Source organism: Hippocampus bargibanti, linkage group LG04 (genome assembly GCF_051943395.1).
Source record: "Hippocampus bargibanti isolate YZ-2025 linkage group LG04, ASM5194339v1, whole genome shotgun sequence".
Taxonomy (NCBI): Eukaryota; Metazoa; Chordata; class Actinopteri; order Syngnathiformes; family Syngnathidae; genus Hippocampus; species Hippocampus bargibanti.
In genome coordinates, this window is record NC_142737.1 from 15,044,075 (window position 1) to 15,069,313 (window position 25,239).

The 25,239-nt window shown below is 41.6% G+C and overlaps 2 protein-coding genes across 2 annotated transcripts in view; one reads left to right on the top strand and one right to left on the bottom strand.

The window, feature by feature from the left end:
* Positions 1–837: 837 nt before the first annotated feature.
* On the bottom strand, positions 838–7,452 carry cdk7 (cyclin dependent kinase 7). The gene is made up of 12 exons (XM_088994268.1): positions 7,325–7,452; positions 5,992–6,051; positions 5,886–5,919; positions 5,731–5,798; positions 5,579–5,647; positions 4,945–5,055; positions 4,665–4,783; positions 2,629–2,728; positions 2,465–2,551; positions 2,240–2,389; positions 2,009–2,147; positions 838–1,445 (listed from the first exon to the last, which is right to left on the bottom strand). The coding sequence occupies exons 1-12, from the start codon at positions 7,388–7,390 to the stop codon at positions 1,420–1,422; spliced, it is 1,029 nt and encodes a 342-aa protein (XP_088850394.1). The 5' UTR covers positions 7,391–7,452; the 3' UTR covers positions 838–1,419.
* Positions 7,453–23,022: 15,570 nt separating this feature from the next.
* The window catches only part of setbp1 (SET binding protein 1), a 53,962-nt gene continuing 51,745 nt past the window's right edge, over positions 23,023–25,239 (top strand). Inside the window, exon 1 of the mRNA XM_088994269.1 lies at positions 23,023–24,575. The gene's annotated coding sequence lies outside the window, so the exon portion shown is untranslated. The remainder of the gene's footprint in view (positions 24,576–25,239) is intronic.

Genomic DNA, 25,239 nt, shown 5'->3' on the forward strand with positions numbered 1-25,239 from the left:
AATAAAATAAATACACGAAACAAATAAATAAATAAAGTTGCTAAAAACACTGGTCAAGAAGCACCGGGCAACCCGAACACACAACAGGACGCCAGAACGACTGAAAATTTCAGACAGTACCAATATGGCGAAATGGACCTGTCCTACAATACACGTATATATTTGGGGTAAATGGCAAAGCCAATCTTCCAACAATGCGGATCATGTAGTGTACGGAAGGATTCTGATAATTAAAGAGCATTAATAGCGAATTCAGAGATTTGTTTAAAATAAAATGATACATTTTAAAATAATTGCTGGAAACTTTAGCAAAACCTGATGTTGTACTGAGTTGTATATATCTGTCGTTAAATTTAGCTAGTTAGTCATTTGTGATTTGTCAGCAAGCTGGCCATCTGTCCATCATAGTCAGGGGTCATTATTTTAAATTAAACCAATGATTGCCGAACCATAGATGTACCATTTCCAAATTATGGTTGATTCATTTGTGTCACGTCTCCATTCAATATGCTCTATTTTGATGTATTAATGGTTTGCATTTTTTAGTAACATACCTGTATCATGTAACTTTGTAACCTATGATCTCAGACGTTGGACAGGTGTGCCATTGGTTTGGCCTATTTTGCACGTCTGATGTTGCTCACCGTGCTCCAATTAATATTCAGATGCATGGAAAATTAGAGGAAACATTGGTTAGCATGCAAATTAATAAAGACCTTACTCCCAGTAATTGTAATAAACAGTTATGAACTGCCTGGCCTGTTACATGGCATCTTTCACCATTGTGGGACGATTAAAGGCTTTCTAATTATGATTCATTCAATTCATGCATAATCAGTCACTAGAGATCACTTTGTGTATTTGCACCATTTATTGGTTTTATGTACAAAAAAATAATTCATAGCTAAACATGGACAATAGTAGTCAGACATACTTCCAGATCAATAAACCAATCATAATTCACCCCTAATATCACTTCCTTGCGTTACATATACATGATTTTTTGCTTACAACTGTGTAGTAAGGGAAAGGCCTCTAAGGCATGACTGAACCTTAGTGGGCAAACATGGTTGACAATGGTCGGAAGAGTGAGGTACACAAGAACTTCACGGTCCCAAATACTTTCTTTTTCATCTAAAATCAGTGACTTGATAGATGTATGTTTTGGTCAATTAGTGGTTCTTGTGGCGGTAATGGCTAGGTACTAATACTTCTATCGGTGCTGTGCTAATGTGGTCTTTCTCTATTTCTGTCACAGATGGATAAACAGTCCAAAATCAGCAGGCTGGTGGCTGGAGTTCAGGGATCCCAGAAGTGCTTCTTGAACATAGGTCATACTGTTCATCCCTTGCCGGATGGCAGGTTGAACAGTACTTCTTGACATTATAGTCTATATCATCCTGTGCCATGCACATCTGATTAGAAAATCAACTTCTTTATGGTAGCTGAAAGGCAAAGACAATAATATGCATAGAATAAGTACATTAAGAAATAACATCTCCTTTAACAGTAAACGGCAATACGCATTACACATGTTTAATGTACATTTTAATGCATCCAGAAAGTCTGTCTGTTGCATAGTTTCAGCTTCAAGAATAAGGAGTAGTAAACCCGGATATTTTCCAAACCACAGGAGCAGAGCAGCCGGAAAAGCTTTGAACCTCCCCTGAACGGCAAAGTAAAATATGCCCGCCTTCAATCCACTTAAAGTGCAGAAATGTGTGCGTTTGCTTCCACTGTATAAAGAATCATGCAGCCAACACCCTTTGGAATTGCTACTTTCAATGAAGCAATTTATATGCCTGGTATAAATAGCCACTGCTGAAAGGGTTTTCCAGGTTACTGACTATATGCACCCTGGGTGTTTGTGTGATGGCGTGAAATACACCATCTTAACTCTCTTGCTATACAATTCATCTTTATTCATATAATTTACTGAAGCCAAATCATCATTGCAGCGGTTGGGTTGTGGTGAGAAATATCAGATAGGAATCCGTCTTTTCATTACTTGTTTCCAGTCCTTCTATTTTTCTTTTGAGCCCGGCTGTTTCCTTTTCTCGCAGAACTTCAGCCGAGCAGTTTGGTCGGGGAAGTTGGGGGCCAGGTGTGGGACCAGGCCGATTGCTGAAGTACTTCATCTTCAGAGCCTGATATGTATAAAGATTACAGCGCCACTGTTAAAAACAATAATATTGCACCACACAATCTAAAAATGTGTTCTAGATTTTTTTAAGATCACCTGTGTGGCTGTCGTCCTAGTTGAGGGATTAAATGTGAAAAGGCCATGAAGCAACTCAAGTAAGTCATCGGTAGCTGCACTAAATATGTGCTCAAGAGGTGTACCCAGAAATATTTTGAAAGGCATATAATCTGGTAGACTGCTTACTCCCTGTTAAGTGAAACAGAAACATAAAAAATGTATTATGGGGGTTGGGGCTTAAATATGAAGCAAAGAAATGCATACCGGCCATGTCTCTTCTGTAGGCGTACCCAGGGTCTCAAAGATTTTGGTCAGTTGGTCAAGATCCGAGTCTCCAACAAGAAATGGTAACTAAAATAAAATGAACACATGAAGGCTTAAACTTCATAATAAAGTGTTTTACATTGATAGTCAAAATATTTGGATACCCGAAGGAGTAACTCTGCCAGGATACATCCCACTGCCCACATGTCAACACCTACTCCATACATTCGGGCACCAAACAGAAGCTCGGGTGAGCGGTACCACCTAAGAAAGATATAAAATTGTTTACTGACAAATCTGGGAGTTAAAAAAACTAAACTAGTAGAACACCCTTAGTCACATTATTCGGTCCATCTCAACAATGTAATGTGATCCATCCAGCCATTTCCTATACTACATAGCCTCAACGAGGTTGCGGCAAGCCTATTACAACGAACTTCAGATGAGAGGCAGGGTACACTTTAGGGCATATACAGGTAAAATCCGATTTATGACCGGCACGAGTTACGACCACCCGTACTTACGACCACCAGACTTTGTTTTTTATTCTACGACTGCCACCGCAATAGCCAACAACGCGACAGAGACAGAGGTCCGTGCATGATGATTTATTAAGCTACAACACAAAGCGCTGGTCCCAAAAAGAGGACCAGGGGAATAATAAAACATAAAGAATACCAAAAACGACGAGTGGGGATGGGGGGGCAATGGGAAACCCGACAATGGCAAGAAGCAACTCGCACACGGTGGTGCAGAAACGGAACAATAATAATAATCATAATACATTTCATTTATAAGCGCCTTTCAAGACTCGAGGCGGGGCGCGGACGAAGATATAGAAAGTCCAGGGTAATACAAAGTACAAATACAAGTTGACAGCGTCCCGTTTTCGTATCCTGAAGAAGGAAGTGGCGGAAGCGGGGAGGCGTGGCCCCGCCCCCAGCTGTCAATTCGAACGCGACAATCGGGGGAAGGGGTGTCCACCGACGCCGAGCCGGAGCGGGTGGGATCGCTGCGACGCAAACGCCGAGTCGGGCTCACGGTCGGCGCCGCCGCCTCTTTGAGACAGGTGACCTCTTCTGGCTTCTCCATTAGCAAGGAGAGCGATTTTTGGAACGCTCACATGCGTGGTAAGCCGTGCGTATTTGGGTTAGCAGAAAGCGTGTGCGCCAACACAGTAATAAAGATCGATAATATGAAATATAAAATGATTAAAATGACACTATAAGTTATAAGATTTATAAATGAACTGTCAACATTTTGGTATATAATAGTATTCAATAGAAAATGTTGCTTAAAAACAGATTAACATCGTATACTATCTTGTCATATAGGAGATGATGCCAGCGTGTCGTCATTTGTTATGATCACGTGATCCTCGCATCAGCCCTTTTTGAAAGCTTTTCGATTTACGACCGTTTGACTTACAACCGTTTTGTCGGAACGGCACCCGGTCGTGACTCAGATGTTACCCGTATAGTCAAATCTTTCATCACCTGTCTCAAAGAGGCGGCGGCGCCCGTTTTCGTATCCTTGAAAATCTTTTCACACCCAAGGACAATTTATAGTCAATCAATGAATGCTTGCAGAAAGTCTAAAAAAGGATTTTTATTTTGAATGGCATGTATGTGTTAGTTTGAAAGTATGAATATTGTACTTATGTATTTATAATTGTATAGTCCATTTTTAAGTACCATATTTCTACGTATTTTAAATGTTTTGTAAAGTGCTTTATTATTGCTGCATCGGTCGTGAAAACACAAAATAAATACAGTAAAAATGTATTGTATTGTATTCCCTTAAGCATACAATAGCTCCATCTAGTGAATGCACAACAACCTTCGCTATTACTCTGGCCAAAAACCAAAAACATTGGAAAATATTTAAATTGGGGTACAGAAAATAAGATTTTGGTGAATTCTTTTATTGTAGTATTCAGTCGGTCAATATTGCTAAACAATTAATTCAGACTCAACTGCTGCCAACTGGGGCTACTGATCCATGCACAGCAAATCAAGCAGACATTTAAACAATTTCTTCCCCCAAGCCATTAACTCTTTCAACAGTAACCTAAATAACTGTGCCTCCTTGAATTTTTTTGCTGATGATACTAGTGCAGCGTGTTCTGCCGGAGACTAATTCATTGTGTGTCCTACATACTTAGCAATAAAGATGCTTCTAATTCTGAAAAAGCACAGACCTGGTGACAACTTGATGAGTGTAGACTCTGTTGGGACTGCCGAAGGCTTTGGCCAAACCAAAATCAGCCAACTTCAACACTCCATTACCATCAAGCAGTAGATTATTTGGTTTCAAATCCTGGAAATTAAACACAGCAAATGTCAGGGTAAGGTTGTATGTCAATGTTCCATTCTGACATACTGTCATTGTGAATAGAATCAGGCAGATGTGCTCTTTGCATTCGAACATTTGACAGCAATTTTCCATTGGACCAATGTTATAAACATAAATGCCATTACCCGGTGTAGAACCCAATGTTGATGCATGTACTCTAAACCCTGTAGAGTCATAAGAATGTAGGCTTTGATGTGGGCTGGAGTCAGGACCAGGCTGGTGTCCTTGATAATCACCTTCATCCAAAATAAAAAAGAAGGAAAGCAAAACAGACCATGAGGTAAAAGCAGCCAGATGTTTGAAATGATTTGCAATTTTTAATTTACTTTGAAGTGCCGTTCGTTCCACCTACAGTGTGGTTACCTACAGGCAAGGAATACAACCCTCCAGCTTTCAAATGACGAAGAATAAGCTTTTAGCACCGGCTTTGAGTACAGTGTCATATTTCATCCAAGCTGCTAATGGCCCCAATTGACTATGAGCATTAAAAGTGGAAAGTCGTTGATTTTTTTTCCTGAACAGCACTGTAATCTTGGTAATGATTTATGAGTGGTGTGGCAGGGGCAGGGTATGCTAAATTGAGAGGTGAAAACCCCCATCTTAGTTCCTTTTGTGGTTATATTGCTTTTCATATTGTGTTGTCTTTTCTGTCAATTGTGTATGCAGACTAATTTCAGACGGCTTCGAATTTGATGGATGAGTTGCAGCATCCACATGTGATGTATTAAAACATGTTTCATGAAAGGATAGAAGTTTTACCTCCAGATCAGTTTCCATGAAATCAAACACAAGACTGATGTTTGATTTGTGTCCAAATGCATCCAGCAGCTAAAACACAAAGTTATATAGCTCTCCAAGTCCATATTTAACATGGGGAAACACAAGAGTAATGCCAATAAATATACATCTACCCCAATAATATTTGAATGATGGAGCTCTTGTAGTAGTTTGATCTCTCGGAGAGCAGTCCTGTTTATACCTACAAACATAAAAGGGGGTAGATTGCCTCACAGAGTTGCTTTGTTTTTCATACTATACACAATCTGCCAAATGAGTCAAAACATACCATCTTTAGCTTCAGTTCGATGGCCAACTTTAATCTGGGAGCGGGGTAAACAAACATTTATAATACATGAAGCTGACCAGCCCAAAGTGCTAGACAATACTTTTACCTTTTTAATGGCGACTATCGTGTCAGTTGTTTTGTCTCTGGCTTTGTACACTGTGGCAAACTAGAGAACAGAGATGAATAATGAATTAGTAAAATTTAGCGTTGAACACGATACAGCGGAGAACCAGTTTACAGTCATGTAGGTATACAAGGATAGATTCAAATGAAATGTATTATTATTATGAAGAAGAACACTGATTCGCTGTGGGAACCCCTTGACGGGAAAAGCCGAAAGGAAAAGATGATGATGATGATTATTATTATTATTATTATTATTACTACTAACTCAAGAGTAGGATAGTAGCCAAAAAGCAAAACAGGAAGGATAAGCGGGACTCATACACTCCTCATTTTGCCCGGCCTCCACAGTTGATTAAAGTATCACAGCAGTAATACTGAAGCACACATTGATAAAACAACAAACAAGAACATAACATTCCAATCTTGCCAAACGGTAAAACGGACAGTTTCCGCCATTCATACTTTTGAATGTTGGTGTGACGATGACCACTTTGTGTTTGGGAGCCTTTTACTGAGCATATTCATCTTTATTAAGTTCATAGAGTTGGTTGTTCGGTAGCCACAAGGGGACACAAGCCAGTGTCTTGTTTTGCCGGTCCCAAGTCCGGATAAATACAGAGGGTTGTGTCTGGAAGGGCATCCGACCTTAAAGCTTGACCAAAACAAACATGCGAATCAAACCTCTAAAGATGGAGGACAATGATTTGCTGTGGCAACCCCATGAAGGGAAAAGCCGAAAGGAAAAGAAGACACGAATAGCGGAGTTGAGCTGCAGGGCTTTTTATAGCAATTCACATATACACATGTTCGCCTCATATGGGCTGTAGAACACAAACGACAACAAATCAATCCGATTAGATTGAAGTATATCTTCAGGCTATTACGCTACATCCCGTGTCAAAACACCTCAAGTGTGGCATGTGGTTGAGTCCACAAGAAATTATTGATCGGAGGTTTATTTCGGAAACAATGAGAGCTTTGTGACGGGAACAAACTAGATCGCCGCCCAGTGTAAGATGAAGTTTTGACTGAGAAAAAAATGATAATATTGTCCTATCACGAAACCAGCGATAACAATACTGTACAATTTCGACCTAAAATGAGCATTGGCGCAAAGGAAGTGCCCCATTCAGATGCTGTTGTGTTGAGAGAAATGCTGATCATTAATGAGCACTACCGATCACGGCAGATGCTTTGTTGACATTAACAACCGGATTGTTAGCACGTTTAGCTCCAAGGAAGCAAATAGCCAGCCTGGAATAGAAACACACTGAGAGTGAAAATAACTAGAGACAGATATCAATACGACTCACCTGGCCCTCTCCGAGGAAATCCAACTTTTCATATCGCTTGGCTCGGGACTTTACGTCAAACGCCATCGCAGTAAATTGTTAACAACAGTTCCATGAGCGTAAACTTCCGCCTTGTTAAAGGACCATAAGCAGTGTTTCCGGATTGAAAAAAAATATTTGGTGCAGCACCGACATCTACTGGTTTGCCGTGTCAGCGCGTTCAAGTAACGTGTTTCACAAACGAGGTTTATTATAAACGATCGTTAGTAAGAAATGCACAAGTACACTCACGCACACATACGTTTCATTTCATGTTGTTCTTGCTCCTGTGGTGATTCTTCTCACCCCATCAGGCTTGTAGGTAGATATCAAAGTCAAAGTCAGCTTTATTGTCAAATATGCTAATATGCATGACATACAGCACAGATGAAATTACTGTCCTCTCAGACCCAGCATGCAAGGCACTTATAATTACTTTAACAAACATAATAAACATGAAAACACCAATTTGCCGGGAGACATGACACCTGTTGCATGATTGCCCCCTTTCCAGCCGTGAGCTGTTTGTAGCTATGAGTGACCACTGACCACTGTGTTATTGCTCTCTTTCTCTCAATTGCTCGTCTCCCTCTATACACTAACGACTGCACCTCAACACACCCAGCTGTCAAATTGATAAAGTTCGCAGACGACACCACGGTCATCGGTCTCATCAAAGATGGCGACGAGTGGAACAGCTGGAGCTCTGGTGCTGCCGTCACAACCGAGAGCTGAACACGCTCAAGACGGTAGAGATGATCGTGGACTTCAGGAAACATCCATCACCACAGCTGCCCCTCACACTATCCAATTGCCTCGTGTCAACAGTAGAGACCTTCAAGTTCCTGGGAATCACAGTCTCCCAGTACATGAAATGGGAGGTCAACACCAAGTCCATCCTGAGAAGGGCCCAACAGAGGATGTACTTCCTGATGCTGCTCAAAAAGCATGGCCTGCCACAGGAGGTGCTGCGACATTTCTACACGGCTGTCATTGAATCCATCCTGTGTTCTTCCATCACCGTTTGGTTTGGGGCCGCCACAAAAATGGACAAAATCCAACTTCAACGGAGGCAAGATGTACACCACCGCTTGTCTTGTGGTTTTTTTCTGAATCCCACAACACCGTATCTCCCTTACCATAGTGGAGAGTGCAACATTTTGGAGGCACCACTGGGATATTTTGGTTTGAGTGTTGTCTGCCAGCCGTGAGTAGAAGCTTGCACCGAATATCCCCCCAATTAATCCAGTCGGAGAGTGGCGTCTCCGTTAACTGTTTTTTTTCTACATGTGCTCCGGTTGCATCTCTGTGCGCACATCCACCACTATAGAGCACTGGAAGTCGATGAAGTGAATCCAGCCAGTTGAACTGCGTCTAGCCTCTCGAAAATGGAGCTACAGGAATTACAGTTGGACGTCAAAAGCAAGTTATTTGGACTGAATTTTCAACAGTTGTCAGAGTTATGTGCTGAAATCCAAATATCTAGACCACAGGTGTCAAAGTCAAGGCCCGCGGGCCAAATCCGGCCCGCCACATCATTTTTTCGGCCCGCGAAAGCAAATCAAACTTGTTGAATTCCATGATGATTGCTAAAATCTGAGCCAAAATTTCATATTTTTGGATGTCAACCACAATAAAAGTCATTATTCTTGACTTCAGATTTGAAAACGAGTTATTCATTAATTTGCTGTGTGCTCTATATGTAATATTTGAAGGGATTTAAACATTCTAATGGGTTCCCCAAATTCATAACGGCCCTCGAGAGGAAACCATAACTACAATGTGGCCCGCGGCAAAAAATGACTTTGACACCCCTGATCTAGACTGAAAAGAGAGCAACTTACAGGCAAGACTCGAGGCCAACTAATTAATATTGTGTCACTACATTGAAAGAGCTGAATTAGAGCTACAGGACGGAGGAATGTCTGAGGTTTCGGACGTTTCGCCTCCTATCCAAGAGGCTTCCTCAGCGAACTGAAGTCTGACTGGTCGTATCGGCCCTATTTATATATCCCTAATGTCCAGACATAGCGGCGCCGGACACAGCTATGATAGTTCCCTACTCTCCGGTTGGGGGGAGCAGAGGACCACTCCCTGTCGCCCCACTGATTGTTCCTACATTCCTGACTAACGCCTAGGAATAGGGAATGAAACCAAAAATTCTCAAGATACAAAAAGGAGAGAAGCAGCAGTACCTTACATTGCAGTTTCTGAAAAATTACAAAGAGTCCTTTGGCAACACAAAATTCCTACTTATTTCAAATCGCTAAACACGTTAAGGCAAAAATTAGTGCATCCAAAAGATAGGCTACCAAATGAAAAACAAAGTAATGTAGTTTATTCAATACATTGTAAGAATGAAAATTGTAAAGAGCAGTACATTGGGGAGACTCAACAAATTCTCAAAATAAGACTTTATTAACATCGCAGGGATAATACTAGTGGGCCTCAACCGGTTCAGAGTTCCACCAGCTGTACCCCTGCTTTGCTGATGCTGGGCCGGGAAATACGGACAGCGGCAGAAATGGCGTTTGGAAGACCACCAGGCGGCCCAGAGGACCAGCCGGGGCTGGAGTATGCCCGTCGACTGCAGGATCGGCTGAAGGCAGCGCATGCATTCGCACTGGACCAGCTGGAGAAAGCCGGAGCACGGCAAAAGCGGAATTATGACGTGCGGAGCAAGGGGCGAGACTTCCGGGGGCCGGGGAACTAGTTTGGGTGTATACGCCCAAACGAAAAAAAGGCCGCTGCCCCAAACTAGACAGCCACTGGTATGGCCCTTGTCGGGTACTCGAGCGGGTGGGGGAGGTTGTTTATCGGGTGGCGGTCCCCCCCAGGGCAGTGGGGCAGCGGTATTCCTGTATTTGAGGCGCGGTCTGCTTCGTCCACGTCAGGTAATGTGGTTAGCCCAGGTTCCCCACCCTCCTCCCGTTTTGTCTCGAGTCAGCTAGCGCAGGGGGGAACCGAGCCACAGTCAGGTCGACCACAGAGACGGAGACGAAGGCCACAGCAACTGGAGGACTTTTTTTGTTGACCCCTCGGCGCGAGGGTTTCATAAAGGGTAGGGTACTGTAATGTTCAGTGCTTGTGTTGTGCATGTTTGGGGGCTGAGCTTGTTGGGGTCGCGTGACGACACACACGGAGAGAAGGGAGGACCCGTCAAACGGGGGTTGGACAGAGTGCCTGAGGGAATGGCTGCGCGTGAGTTGTGGCGTAACAACAGCTCCTGTTTGTTCGTTAAAACTGCTAAGTTTTGTTATTAAAAGATCGACTCGCTATACCAGCGACTCTGCGCATCATTTGTCAGGCTGAGGGGCATTACAATATATTGCCTGCATTTTTCTCAATTTTTTTATGGTACTAGTGTCGCGTGTTCTACCAGAAACAAATTCCTTGTGTGTTCTACATACTTGACAATAAAGACGATGGTTATTCTGATTATAATTATTTTTTAGATTAGATGAACATTTATTTGTCTCACAGTAGAGAAATTTACATTCCACAGCAGCAAAAACAAAATACAAGAGCTGCTATAAAGGCAGCCACTTTTGTGGCACCATGTTTAAGTAAAAAAAACAACAACAAAAAACAAACAAATAATGTGACACAACACAAAACACACAGACAGTCTTCATTTGGCACAATGTAAAATAATTTGTTTTGTTTCGCATAATGCCTGGTGAAATAGTCATGTTCAGTACTGTACACTCAATTAAGCCGCATCAGGTTATATGTGTGAGTGCATCAGGAATGCACACACACACTATTGTACCTCTCTGCCAATAATAGTTAAAATTATGATTATTATATTAATAACCCATCAATCCATATCAAATATGCCTTTTTATACTATGTACAGTTATACATTTCAGTCTTCTGACATTACTATTGTGCTTAGAATACTTAGGTTTTATCTTTTCACCCCTTTTTAAATGCTGCTGTGGATTACAAATGTCCCCATTGGGGGACTATTAAAGGCTTTCTGATTCTAAATCTGATCCATCCATCCATCCATCCATCCATCCATCCATCCATCCATCCATCCATCCATCCATCCATCCATCCATCCATCCATCCATTTTCCAGACCGCTTTATCATCATTAGGGTTGTGTGGATTGCTGGAGTCTATCCCAGCCGTCTTTGGGCACTAGGCGGGGGCCACCCTGAATTGGTTGCCAGCCAATAGCAGGGCACACAGACAAACAACCATCTGCACTCACAATCACACCTAGGGACAATTTAGAGTCTAAATTGATGCTTTGAACAGTTTGATTTAACAGTCTAAAATTTAGACTGTTCAATCAGCCTGCCATGCATGTGGAATGTGGGAGGAAACCAGATGACTCTGAGAAAACCCACGCGGGCCCGTGGAGAACATGCAAACTCCACACCGGGAGACCAGAGCAGGATTTGAACTCTCGACCGCTGCACTGTGAAGTCGGTGTGCTAACCACTCAACTGGGCCTCCCATTAATCACTTATATTATCAATATAATAAACACAATTGTTGAAATATGAATGATATCAGTTATAATTATTAGACGCTGTAATAGTAACCACATTGCGAGACATAATTGAAAATCTCAATATTGTACTTCTGGTTCATCTTTTGGAATCTTGTTTATCAGCAGCACATGCCTTAAAATAGAAGACATACAGTATGTCAAGATGGACAATGCATTTTTACTCTTTACTCCTGTTATGTCGATTTTCCAAAATATTAGAACAGCTCTCTGTCTGAAGCCAAACAGTAACTCAATTGCAAAGTAAAACCCACAATAAAAGGATAAACAGTCAATCAAAACGGAACTGAAATAAAACAATTATCTCAGTGGAGGATAATTTTCACTGGTTTGAAAGTAACGTACCAGCTGTGTGGCTAATATTGTTCTTCCCATTTTGGCTAAAAGAAAAAAAATCATAAATGTGTTTTCCTTTAGCAGCTTGACATCGCTCTCCTGGGAGCATCTTCTGTCAGTGAGAGAGCTTTTGTGATCCATGCACCGTTGAACACATCTCTACATCCCATCTCCATACACAGTAGATGCCCTCACATCCCACAGGATTAGGCATGGTTTCTCTCTGATGACCCTCCCTGCTTCTTTCTCTCTGACGCGCACACACACACACATACAGAGCTTTCATTTTCATGTTACATTTGACAAGAGAAGTGTGAAGAATAAGCGGGCCTAATACACCCCTCCGTCTCCTCTCAGATGCATGTGCACTCTGCGCGCATACCAACAGCTCACAGACGTGACTGACAGCACCGTATGTGCTCATGCAAGCATTTCTTCTTCAGACTTTTGTAGCAGCCTTCCCTGGCATCTTATTATCAACCTCTAGAGACACTTTCGGCAGGCCTTAATATGGATCATAACTGTCCAGTGGGAGACATAACTCCAAAACACTTAGATCACTGACTCTTAAAACAAATGTGACATGTTGATACCCATGTCTAATTCAGTGATGATTTGAGCGTGTTCTTAAGTTCCATCCTGTTACGTCTTTTGCTGAGAGGTGGCTGAGTTATCGAGGCGTTAAGTGCTTAAGTTGGCGTTTATATAGTTTGTCACAATAAATCTTATGATAGAAATGGTTAATCACACTAACTCACTCTGGTTATGTGTCACTTTAGCAGATGGTAATGCAGCTGAGCTGGTGTGTGTGTTTGTATGTGTGTGTGCATCATGCACAACAGGCAAGGGGGTGGGTGGTTAAACCGCAATGCTGTTTATCAAACAGCATAGGCCACAGGTTTCAAAGTCAAGGCCCGCGGGCCAAATCCGGCCCACCACATCATTTTTTTTCGGCCCACGAAAGCAAATCAAACTTGTTAAATTCCATGATGATTGCTAAAATCTGAGCCAAAATTTAATATTTTTGGATGTCAACCACAATAAAAGTCATTATTCTTGACTTCAGATTTGAAAACGAGTTATTCATTAATTTGCTGTGTGCTCTATATGTAATATTTGAAGGGATTTAAACATTCTAATGGGTTCCCCAAATTCATAACGGCCCTCGAGAGGAAACCATAAGTACAATGTGGCCCGCGGCAAAAAATGACTTTGACACTCCTGGCATAGGCCATAGGAAGTACATGTTGTGGAGTGAGTGCTTGTCGCACCACATCCTGTTAAAGGGAGACTGAGAATGTTCACATGAGGTACTGTTGACTGTGTACAATGTGGCCATACACACAAACACACGCACAAGATTTGATCATCTTAAATCGTCTTTATCAAAGGGAGGGTTTCCCAACATTTACTGCGGCAAGGTACATATTTTACATAAAAAAATGCATACTGCATATTATTATTATTTTTTTCAAGATGGCACGGCGAGAGTGGCTGCCTTTACAGCAGCTCCTGCATTTGTTTTTCTACTCCTTCATTTCCTTTCCTCTTACTTTCATAACTGCTGCTGTGAAATGTGAAATTTTCCACTGCAAGACTAATAAAGGTTAATCCAATCCAACAAAAAGAATCTTATAAAACCACTGATTCCAGTACTGTATTACCGCACAGGTCATTGCAGCTCTAACTCTCAACATACTTGAACAATTATTGACCAATATTCCATGACACCAGACACTTTAATTTTTTTGGGCAGAATTGCACAACTAAAGTTGTACTACAATTACTGTTGGTGGCCACTTAAAAAATGGTGCAACGATTATTTGCATGAGCTGCGTAACTGTCATAGTGTGAAAAGTATTGCACCATTTACCACTTTATCTCTGTTCAATGACTCTGCAGATTGCACAGCTCTCATTGGGGAAGGTGGTTGGTTGGGAGGGAACTACTGCACAATAGTACCATGACAATACAGAAAGTCTTTTTACACTTATAGGACTTGGTTTGTCGTAGCTGCTTGTTATTGTAACACTAGGTTAGCTCAACCAACTGAAGTTGGACATCCACATCACCATCTGTTGGCAAAGAATCTTGTGGGATGAATGAACATTTTGAAGAAGCATCCTGCCAGAATTCAGGGGCACGAAATTAAATTATTTTTAGTGACATTAAAATAACCTGTCCCCTCGAGGGCCGCTGTCCTGCCTGTTTTCCAGCTCTCCCAGGAGCAACAAACCTGATTCAAATGATCAGCTCATCAGCCAGCTCTGAAGCATCAAAATGGTCCTGATGATTTGAATCAGGTGCGTTGCTCCTGGGAGAGCTGGAAAACAGGCAGGACGGCGGCCCTCGAGGACCGACTTTGGACACCCCTGCCCGTAAAATATATGAGTTAAAATATCCATATTTATTGATATAATATATAAAAGTTGAGCAATTACAAATGCATAATAAAATAAAATAGTTGCACACATTTATTCAGATGTTAAGTATTTCTGCAATTCATTTATGAATTACAATTAGATTCTTCATTTAAAAAAATCTCAAAGTAAGCATGAATTATTTTATCACTAAAATAACCAATTTACAGATTTGCATTTCTGTTTCTATTTTTAAAATCTCCCGCATCTTTAAATGATTTGGTACTTCTGTTCATTATGTGATAAATATGACATCATGTGTTTTACGGTCATGTCAGATTATTTTCATTGAGCAAAATTTAGGGTGATTATTCATTTGTTGTGGAGCTCTTAGATTGGCGCTTGTGGATATGATGTGTGTGTGTGAAGGTCGTATGCTGAAATTATTTACACAAAATAATAAAACCGTGTTTACCTCGCAATGCAAGCGACATACTGTATTGTGGCAGACAAATCAATAGAATCTTCACCCACTGAATGGATGAAGGTACAATACGTACTGTGTAAATGGATGAAAGTATGGATGCTTCAACTTTCTGCTGTCGAGAATATCTTTTTTTTTTCCGTTGGCTTGTTTTCATTCTTCACACACAATCCACTGTGCACTTGCCACACATTAAGTTGTCATATTGATAGAGACCTTTTCAAAAGAGCTTTGAAGCTTGGACTGAATGTGTCAGCGAGCTCGCAGCTGGTACTGCGTTTGCCATGCACCTGCTGTGTGTGTTTCTCACAGTAGACGCGCTCCCATTCCAGCTGCTTCTGGCCACATGCTGTTATCATGAAACAGGATGTTTAAGGCTGGATATCAGAGGTGTGAATGTTCGCACAAGCTATGAACAAACTAAAATCTGTTTCATGAGAATGTAATTGCATGATTACAGCCTAAATGTTGTCATTTCAGTTTATGGAATATTAATATCGGTTGACTTTGTATCTGTATTTTTTGGGAGGAGAAGTGGCAGGCCTTGAATCTCATCGCTAGGCCTTCAGTAGTGTTTCGTCTGAATCAATCCAATCTGAAAAAGGTGTGGGTTGATTTACTACAAGTCCACTAGAGGGTACCATTAGCCAGGAAATAACTGAACGACCATTTTTAATGATGTCCATTTTTTTCTTAAAAAGTCAGTTTTGAAAATGGTTTAAACAGTAAATCTCCAACCAAATCCATTTCTTCTCCTTCTTCAGCCATTGAGTTGACAAAACTGCTATTAAATCAACACAATATATTTGCAGCTCGCTGCCGATATTGTGTGCTAGCTCAAGCCAGTATTCTATGATCAGCTCGTTACTAGCCAATCATAGTTTGAGAAAGCTCTGACGTTGACTAGCATGTTCAAGAAGGCATTTGTCCCCCTTTTGGTTTGCCAACTCAACATATGATTGGTTAAACTAAGCAACAGTTTGATCGACGGATTGTGAAGGCGTCCAGATAGATTTATGACCGTGGTAACATTTTTAAGCCAGCAGAGAAGGCTTTGTAGACCTTGACGGTCCGCCACTGGTGTGGAGTAGTCGAACCTCACACTTTAACTATCACAAAATATTTCCAAAAATGTGTGGTCAGGGATATCGGTTTATTTATTGAACTTCAGACATACCGGCCGTCTATTTGATACAAACATTAATTGCAGGATATGTACTTATTGTTTCAAGTGGGCGACATCACTCTCTTAAAGGCTGATTGTGTCATGATCTGGTTGGCGACCAACGGGGGCGATGTCGGCCCCGTCTGCACCGGCACGGGTGCTGGTCGTCCCGATCAGATTGGCGACCAACGGGTAGCGATGTCAGCCCTGCCGGCAGCCTCGCAGGTGCTGGTCGTTATAATCACTGTCACTTAAAAGGACACCCGGCACGACCATGCGTTGTCGGTTCATTGTTTGCTTCATGTTTGTTGCATGCTGTGCATGTGTTTGTTTAACCTTGGCGGACTTTTACTTTTGGTCTTCTTTTGCTACTTTGTATTTTTTTCTGTTCGGTTGATTTTGATGTTTTACATTTTGTTCCTGCTGACCTTTAATTTAATACAATTTGTCAAACAACCTCCTGCTCCCTCCTGCCTGCTTTTTGGGATCCGCACCCGCCATCACCACCTCGCAAAACCGTGACAGATTGGGGAACCACAATATGCAGTACAACATCACATACGATGTGAGTACACATGTTGGATGCTATGTAGATACTATACACAGTGTACAGTATTTATTATTTGTAACGGATCATATTGGAAGGCAGTGACGTGCGGTGAGGTTCATGGCTGGTGAGGCACTGACGTCATCACAGTCAGATTTACAAACATATGAACTCTACACAATACCTTATTCACCATTTGATTGGCAACAGTTAACGTGTTTTGTTTAAAATGTCATGTCAGCATTTTGTATATACTGTATACAAACTGTAGCATGGAAAAAAAGAATTACAAGAACGTTATTATCGTGTTATCTTTACTTTTAAATGAAGTCCATGCGCCACTCCTTCTGAAGAAAGGCATCTATACCTTCTTTGTAGAAGCTTTCCTTATCTTTCTTCGGTTTTAAAAGTCTCTCTATTTCTTTAAATTTAGATATGTAATCCTCCATTCTGAAAATAAGGCCAAGCAACAGGAAAAAAATGACTGGATGGTTGCACTAAACTTGCTAACTGTTTACTGTGGCTTGCTCTCACTAATTCTATGATTCTGCAGGCGAGGAGGCGCAAGAATCTCTGTCATCACCAGCGCCCCCTGTCATGAGGCAGGAGAACTGTGTGACTCATCTATGGACACAGTTTTGATAAAAAATAAAATAAAATAAACACTGTAGTACAGTGTTCATAATGTAAAGTGACTGTACATTATATACACCAGCTAAAGTCGAGAAATTTAGTTCACACTTTAATAGCGATATGCAGAGGGACAGCAATGCGGTCTCACTGCAGGGCAAGCCAGCACAGTTAGCATACTCATTGCGCAATCCATGGTGAGGCTCAGCCGGCTGCTGCCTCACCGCTCGTCTATACTGAGTATTTGAACGCTAAATGTGAAAATTCAGCGATTTTGAAACAAAATCCAAAAATGGTGAAGTAAAATGGTGAATTTAAATGGAAAAGAACGTGAAAGTACAAATCACTCAATAATAATCACTCACTGTTTAATTTATTTTGTCATTTGATATTTCCATGATGACAGGTGAGGCACAGCCTCACCTGCCTCCCCTGACTGCACGTCACTGTTAGAAGGTACCCAGTGAAGACAAGCAATATTCCTGGAGCAATGATTACAAACTCAATATGATGTAAAGCCACTTTTCTATATGCAAAAGACGGATAGGAAGAGGGACAGTCACAGACTAATTTGCTGTCTTTTGTGTAAAACCAATGTTGAGCTTCCAACATTGTTGGATGTCAGCTGTCAGTTTGAATAAATAAGATGACAGGTTTTGTTTGCTATCTTCCTTGTCTGGTACGTGCGCATCAACACACACACTTGTGCAGGACTTGAAGATTAGCCCATTTGATTGCCTGGCTTATTGAGAGACAACAAAATTATGATAATGTCCTTATGAGAGGTGGGTGGATGGTAGCAGTTTCATCTTTTCTGATGGACAGAGACAGCATGGAGCTCACAGTTAGAAGTATTTCAAGTGGTGTTTACTGTTGTCTTGGATACCACCTGCATTGCCTTTTTTGGGTCTGGTCCGTACCTCCTGTCAGACATGGTTAGTCCACTCATTAGAGAGATTGCTGCCTTCGAGCCAAATAGAAATCAAAGCCTTGCAGGATCTCGTGTGTGTGTGTGTGTGTGCGTGTGTGTGTGTGTGTGTGTGTGTGTGTGTGTGTGTGTGTGTGTGTGTGTGTGTGCGTGTGCGTGCGTGCGTGTGTGTGTGTGTGTGTGTGCGCGTGTGTGCGTGTGTGTGTGTGAGTGTGTGTTCTCTCGTGTCTGTGTGTGTGTGTGTGTCTGTGTGTGTGCGTGTGTGTGTGTGTGTGTGTGTGTGCGTGTGTGTGTGTGTGTGTGAGAGTGTGTACTAATGTGAATGCACTTTCATGAGGGGTGTTCTTATTAAGACCCTTCCGGTATAAGCTCTAGAAAGAGTCCTATTTGGCCTTTTTGGCGTGTGAAATTCATGGGTTAGGTGATGGCTACCGGTTAGCCAAGTGGAACAAAATATCTCAGCTTGATCAAGTTTCTTTTTGGGCTTTTATGTCACAATCCTGGACCATGCTATCTGAGCACCACCCATTCCAATTAAAGCCAATCCAGAATACAGTACCGTATTTGAAAAAGAATTATTTTGACATCAATTACCGTTTTATATATATTACACTGTATGGTGTAAATAAAAGATAGTATAAGTGCTCTCCATTCAGTTTTTTTTTCTGGGAGACTGAAAGTAATTTTGAGATGAAAATATGACGTGGAACGCCAATGACGTGGAGAGCCATTTCCGATTTTGTTCGGGTTTTGGTTTTTCCTGCGACAGGGTGACGATAAAGCACTGGCCATACCTCTGGCAATGTCTTTTCTCCCCTTCCAAGAGGGGGCAGCATTTACAACCTTTTGTACAGCAGGCCCCACTTGCACCTCATATTACTCCAGATTCATGTAACATAGGAATTAACTCTTTTTTTCTAATAAAAGAAGAGACTGATGTTATACATTTTTTATCATCGTTTGACAGTGAATGAGTTAAAGTCCACGATAAGTGAGAGAATGTGCCTGACGTAAATAATAGCGTATTCCCGTCAATTGACTTTAGAAGCCGAGTTATGTAGATGGTAGTTTCACACTGCTTGATGTCAGTGGATCAGGAGCAAGCGATAGTGTTACAAAGGAGTCATTTACCTCATTAACCCAGCTAGATTGCCGAGGCCTAGCTAATCAACCTTGTCGCGGGTTCCATTAATTCATCACTCCATCAGCACGGCTCTCGCCTCTTCTGACTTGCATACACACAAACATATATTGTGTTGTTGTTATTCTCACAACACACACAGCATTTTTTTCATACGTCTACACGTCTCCAGTCACGTCTCTGTCTGGGCCAACCCCATTAGCTCGGTCAGTCCCATGGGTTTTCCAGCTCTGATGAACCCTCTGCTGCCCTTTCAGATTAGTGGACTCCCTGAGAAAAACCCTTCATTGATGGGATTCGCTTCCCGTCTCACAATGTCATCTCAAGGTTAGCATAATGACTCTGGCTGCTCTCTTTCCAGACACACTTATGCACACATGAATACCCAGGTGCTGTTACTATTTTCATGATGAGCTTCCCTGACTGTTTTATTTGAAACAATCGTCTGATTTGTCCCATTATTCATCTCATTTCAAATATTTATCAACGTGTTTAATAATGAAGTCATTTCCCCAACTCCCACATCCTCTTATCTCTCTTCATCTCTACCTCTTAAACCAACAACTAAACTATTGCAACATTACAGTGCATGATTTGCGTGACGTAAGTGAGCATGAGGGATTTTCATTTTTATGCATTGCAAATCTGATCAGGAATTATTTACTTGCAGTCCCACTCGAGGCATTGAAGCTCTTCCTGTGAAACAGGGAGAGAGAGAGAGAGATGAAGGAATTAGGGGTGTGTGCACCATGGAGTCGGAAAATGACTGAATCGGAAGGACACATTCATCGTTATATGTTAAACTTAATGCGCACAAGTGATTTCTTGTAGCCGTGAATAGAGATGAACGAATTATCTTGATCATTGAAGCACAAATGTTGCCTCATGTCTTGCTACTCCATCATAATTCAATATTTACAGTTTTAAGATGGGAAACTGCTCCCTCTTGGCTGCCTGTATCTGGTTTCCATGGCAACACATTTGAGAAGGAAGAGTGCCATCTGTATGTGTCCGTGTATCAGTGCGGAGTGTTTTCTGGTACACAGCAATTGATTGGTTGTTGAGGAGCAGCTGTTGACCTCTCGACTCTCAGGGGTCTCTTTGTATCCTCGCGCATATCCCAAATCAATACACACACATACATATGGGCACTCGCACACACATCTACACTGACAGACGGGTGACAAATTAATATTTAATGGCTGGAGGAACATTACAAATGCAGATGTGTCTTGGCCGGAGGGATTGACTGAATGGTTTAGTGAGTCTGATAGTGAATTACAACAGTCTGCATGTCTCAACTCACATATACTCCTATTGTATGAGCTCCGAATTATTCCTACAGTGGCAAAGTATTCATTTAAATATCTATCTATCTATCTATCTATCTATCTATCTATCTATCTATCTATCTATCTATCTATCTATACGTCCACACACACACACACACACACACACACACACACACACACACACACACACACACACACACACACATATATATATATATATATATATATATATATATATATATATATATATATATATATATATACAGTAAAGTCTCGTTATATCGATATTCAAGGGAGTCCGAAAAAATATCGATATAACCGGGACTATCGATATATCCGACCCTGTTTGCATGTAATTTTCTCCGTGCGTGCATAGAAATAGTATCAATATAACCGGGACTATCGATATATCCGATATCGATATAACGAGACTTTACTGTACATATAAATGTCTGCTGGATTTGGTGCGCATGGATCGGTAGCGCCTGCCTGAGGGGAGTAGCTGGAAAAGGTGGTGGGCAGGGTGCGGAGGGTCCAGTATGATTTTCCGCACCCTAGTTTGGAGTCTTGCAGTGTGCAAGTCCTCGAGAGTGGGTAGGGCGGTGCCAATAATTTTTTCCGCCGTCCTAACTGTCCGTTGAAGTCGGATTTTGTCCATTTTTGTGGCGGCCCCGAACCAAACGGTGATGGAAGAACACAGGATGGATTCGATGACAGCCGTGTAGAAATGTTGCAGCATATCATATTTTCCAGTGTATAAGGTGCACCCAAAACCCTTGATTTTCTTCAAAAGATGACCATGCGACTTATACGCCAGTTCGTCTAATATGTGAAGTAATATTGAGCCACAATAGGTCCGCTAACTGCTGTCAGCAGCCACTGACTCCATTTCCCTCTTTAGAAGAAGGCATGAAACCCCAGCCCCTACTGCAGCAGCTTATAATGTGATGTGTCTTATATTTGGAAGACTTTTATCAAATTATATATTATATTTGGAAAACTTTTATCATTTATTGAATGTGCGCCTTATACTCCGGTGCGGCTTATATACACATATACATATTTAAATACACAGACTCAAAAGGTCATGTGGTATAATTTGCATTATTTGTTAATGTTAAAGGGCTGTTTTCCATATAAGGAAGGTCAGATTTTACATCCAAACACAACATGAATGTAATGCTTGACAATGATAAATAGGTGTTTCCACAAAGGTGTTGCTCTACATAATAAGGTAAAAACACCAGAATTAGAAGTCCTTGTTATACGGTCTGACTGAACACATGTTCAATTAGGCTTCTATACGCTTATCAGCATCATCTATAGTCATTTTACCCTTGGTTAATGAGCCAAACATGTCCTGTGGAGACAAAGATGATAAAACATGTGTATTGGTTCACCCAAGGGTTTGCATACTGTTTCTCATAAAAATACAACAATAAAACAGCATATGAGGAGATTTATATGTTTAGTTAGGACGCAAAGAGACGACAAAGGAGACTGCACAGTTAAAAGGAGGTACCACTTTTTTGTGAGGGATAAAGAAAAACATGTAATATAGTTCAGATCGAGAGACAAAACATTTACAAAGGCCAATGAACTTTATCTGGTGAATTGCTTTTTTAAAATAATTTGTACAGTAAAGTCTCGTTATATCGATATTCAAGGGAGTCCGAAAAAATATCGATATAACCGGGACTATCGATATATCCGACCCTGTTTGCATGTAATTTTCTCCGTGCGTGCATAGAAATAGTATCAATATAACCGGGACTATCGATATATCCGATATCGATATAACGAGACTTTACTGTATTTCTTTGTTTTGAGACACGAGTCAGAGGCTTAAAAATAATGAATTCTGCTGCTCTATGCTCTCAGTGACTTGATCAAGATCATTCAAGAGTGACTGTGAATACATGCAGTCAGTGGTCGACCGTCAAGGCCTGCAAGGCATTCTCTACTGGTCTGTAAATATCGGAATCACGGACTGATATTAATTCTATTTTGTCTATGAATTAAATAATTAAATAATTCCAAATTGTCTTTCAGCTTCCTTTCATTACTTCTCACCTGTTGCGCTGCTTCCAGACGTGTTTTCATATTTAAGTATTTAACCAATGACATTTCAGACTTCATTTGTTACCAGGGTCAGAAATCTTCCTGGGCGCCTCCACAATCAGTTCTGCAGGCCCTGTCGCATCAAATGTGTCGATCAAACAGTTGCTCTAACCCAGGGGTGTCCAAAGTCGGTCCTCAAGGGCCGCTGTCCTGCCTGTTTTCCAGCTATCCCAGGAGCAACACACCTGATTCAAATGATCAGCTCATCAGCCAGCTCTGAAGCAGCATCAAAATGGTCCTGATGATTTGAATCAGGTGCGTTGCTCCTGGGAGAGCTGGAAAACAGGCAGGACTGCGGCCCTCGAGGACTGACTTTGGACACCCCTGCTCTAACCAATCAGATTTTGAGTTGGCAACCCAAAAACGGTGCAAATGCCTTCTTGCAAGCACTGGTCAACGTCAGAGTTTTCGCAAACTATGATTGGCTAGTCACTAGCTAATCATAGTTTGCAATAACTGCTCTCATCACAAGTCAATAGCATACTGGCCAGAGCTAGCACACTGTATTGGGAGCGAGCTGCCTAAGCAAATACGTATGTTGTGTTGATTTAATAGCAGTTTGTTCAACCCACAATGGCTGCAGGAGAAGAAGAAACGGATAGTAGGAAATCACCCCGAAAGGCCCTGTCAACCTGTGCAAAAAAACTGAATATGCTTAAATGTTAGTTTTTTTTAAATGTAATGAGCTCATTTTCTAGATAAAGCAACAAACAGATACATTATTATATGTGGGGATCCATATTACACAAGTTGATTTCGTAATGTAACGAAATCAAGGTTTTCTCACACGATATTTCACTGTGGTAAAGATGGTCTGTTTTAATAACTTCGTCAACTGCTTCTACGGGTCTCGGTCCTCACTGCCCACTTTGGGTGATGGTCACTGAAAAGGTTTGCTGAATTTAAGAATACGCGTAGGGAGAGTTACCGCCAGGTGGAGGCGATATCGCTCCTCCTGCCCTTCGTTTGTCTCCTCTCTTTTGCTTCGCCACATTTCAGTCGGCCGTGTGAGATCATTACCGGACAGCAGGCTCCAGGCTCTGACATTCAGCGATCGGGAAATAGAGAGAGCAGAAGCTCGAGAGCGCAGAAGAGTCCGAGCCTTGATCCCATGCAAGCGGCGGTGGGCGGCCAACTCCTCCGTCCTGTGGCTTTCGTTTGAAAGCTCGATCTTGTCGCTGACATTTGCTCGCTTTTTGGAACCGGCTCCTTGAAGCTCGACGGATGCGGGCTTGTTTTGACTGCAAGGGTAGCCTTTGCACCTCTCATTCTCGCAGTGGAACGGATTTGTGAAGGATCTTAACTCGACCGACCTCCGCCAGTGTGGCCGGCGGTCCTATAAGAGACCCCGGGGACGGTTTCTGTCCGGCCGCCAGGCAACCCGCAAAGAACCCCGGAGAGAGCTTTTTTCAGCTTGAAGTTGGACATAAACGTCTCTCAGTGGATTCCTCCTCCCTTGGTGGCAACACATCGGCTGCATCTCCGGTTTTGCTATTTTTGTCCATTTCTCAAGAAAAATTGACGCCATTTTTCTCGGGGTTTTGTGTCCAAAAACATCCAAGCCTATTCCAGGAACGTGTGACAGCTCCCCGGGAGGCTGTCATCTCATCCTTCGCGTGTGTAAAAATGTGTCTAAATGGATTGTAAATGATCTTGATAAATAATTTACACGTCAGAGCCGAGTGTGTGACAACATTAGACATGGGTAAGTGGCCTTCTCCTGCACCTGAAATCATCTCCTTTAAATGTTTAAACATTATTATGTGCATTGTGCATGCTTGTGGTTGAAGCTGTCGAAATTGTTTAGATTTTTTTTACTGATATGATATTTAAGATAAACCTAACAGTTTTCCGAACACACCTGCACTCGTTTCCCATTGGAAAAGATGCATTTCCCTTGGATGCCAGTAATTTAACCTTTGGAGTATATTAGAGTTAATTGTACCTTGAGGGACACAAATTCACTGTTATACACAGAGTGGAGTGGGTTCTAATGACAGATGAATTTTACCCTGCAGTGAAATCTCTACAGTTGATCGGCCCTGAAGTTGTAAACTTGTGATTTATCAAAATCTCTGACAGAAATATGCCTCTAAACTTGCCCAGACTTGACAGAACTACCAACATGGTTGGCATGATGTCAAATCTCTACATATTGTTTGAGATATCAGCAAATCGGTGAGCATCAAAGAAAATATTTCCTGCTTATTTGTTTTTTTACAACACGAATTCCAACAGGACCAACCTTGATTCGGAAAGATATTAAGGATAATCTGAGAACTACACTGACTCACATGCAAAATGATGCGACACCTGTACCACCATCTGCGCTTTTAATAGTTGTGAGTTGTTTGGTGATTTGCAGACGT

Excerpts from the sequence above, each read along its gene's own strand:
- cdk7 (XM_088994268.1), bottom strand. The coding sequence starts at position 7,390 with ATGGCGTTTGACGTAAAGTCCCGAGCCAAGCGATATGAAAAGTTGGAT. Across the intron at positions 5,648-5,730 it reads ATCATTCAAATATTATTGGG|CTGCTGGATGCATTTGGACA; the intron begins GTAGATGTATAT and ends TTTGTGTTTTAG. Across the intron at positions 2,148-2,239 it reads CTAGGACGACAGCCACACAG|GCTCTGAAGATGAAGTACTT; the intron begins GTGATCTTAAAA and ends TATACATATCAG.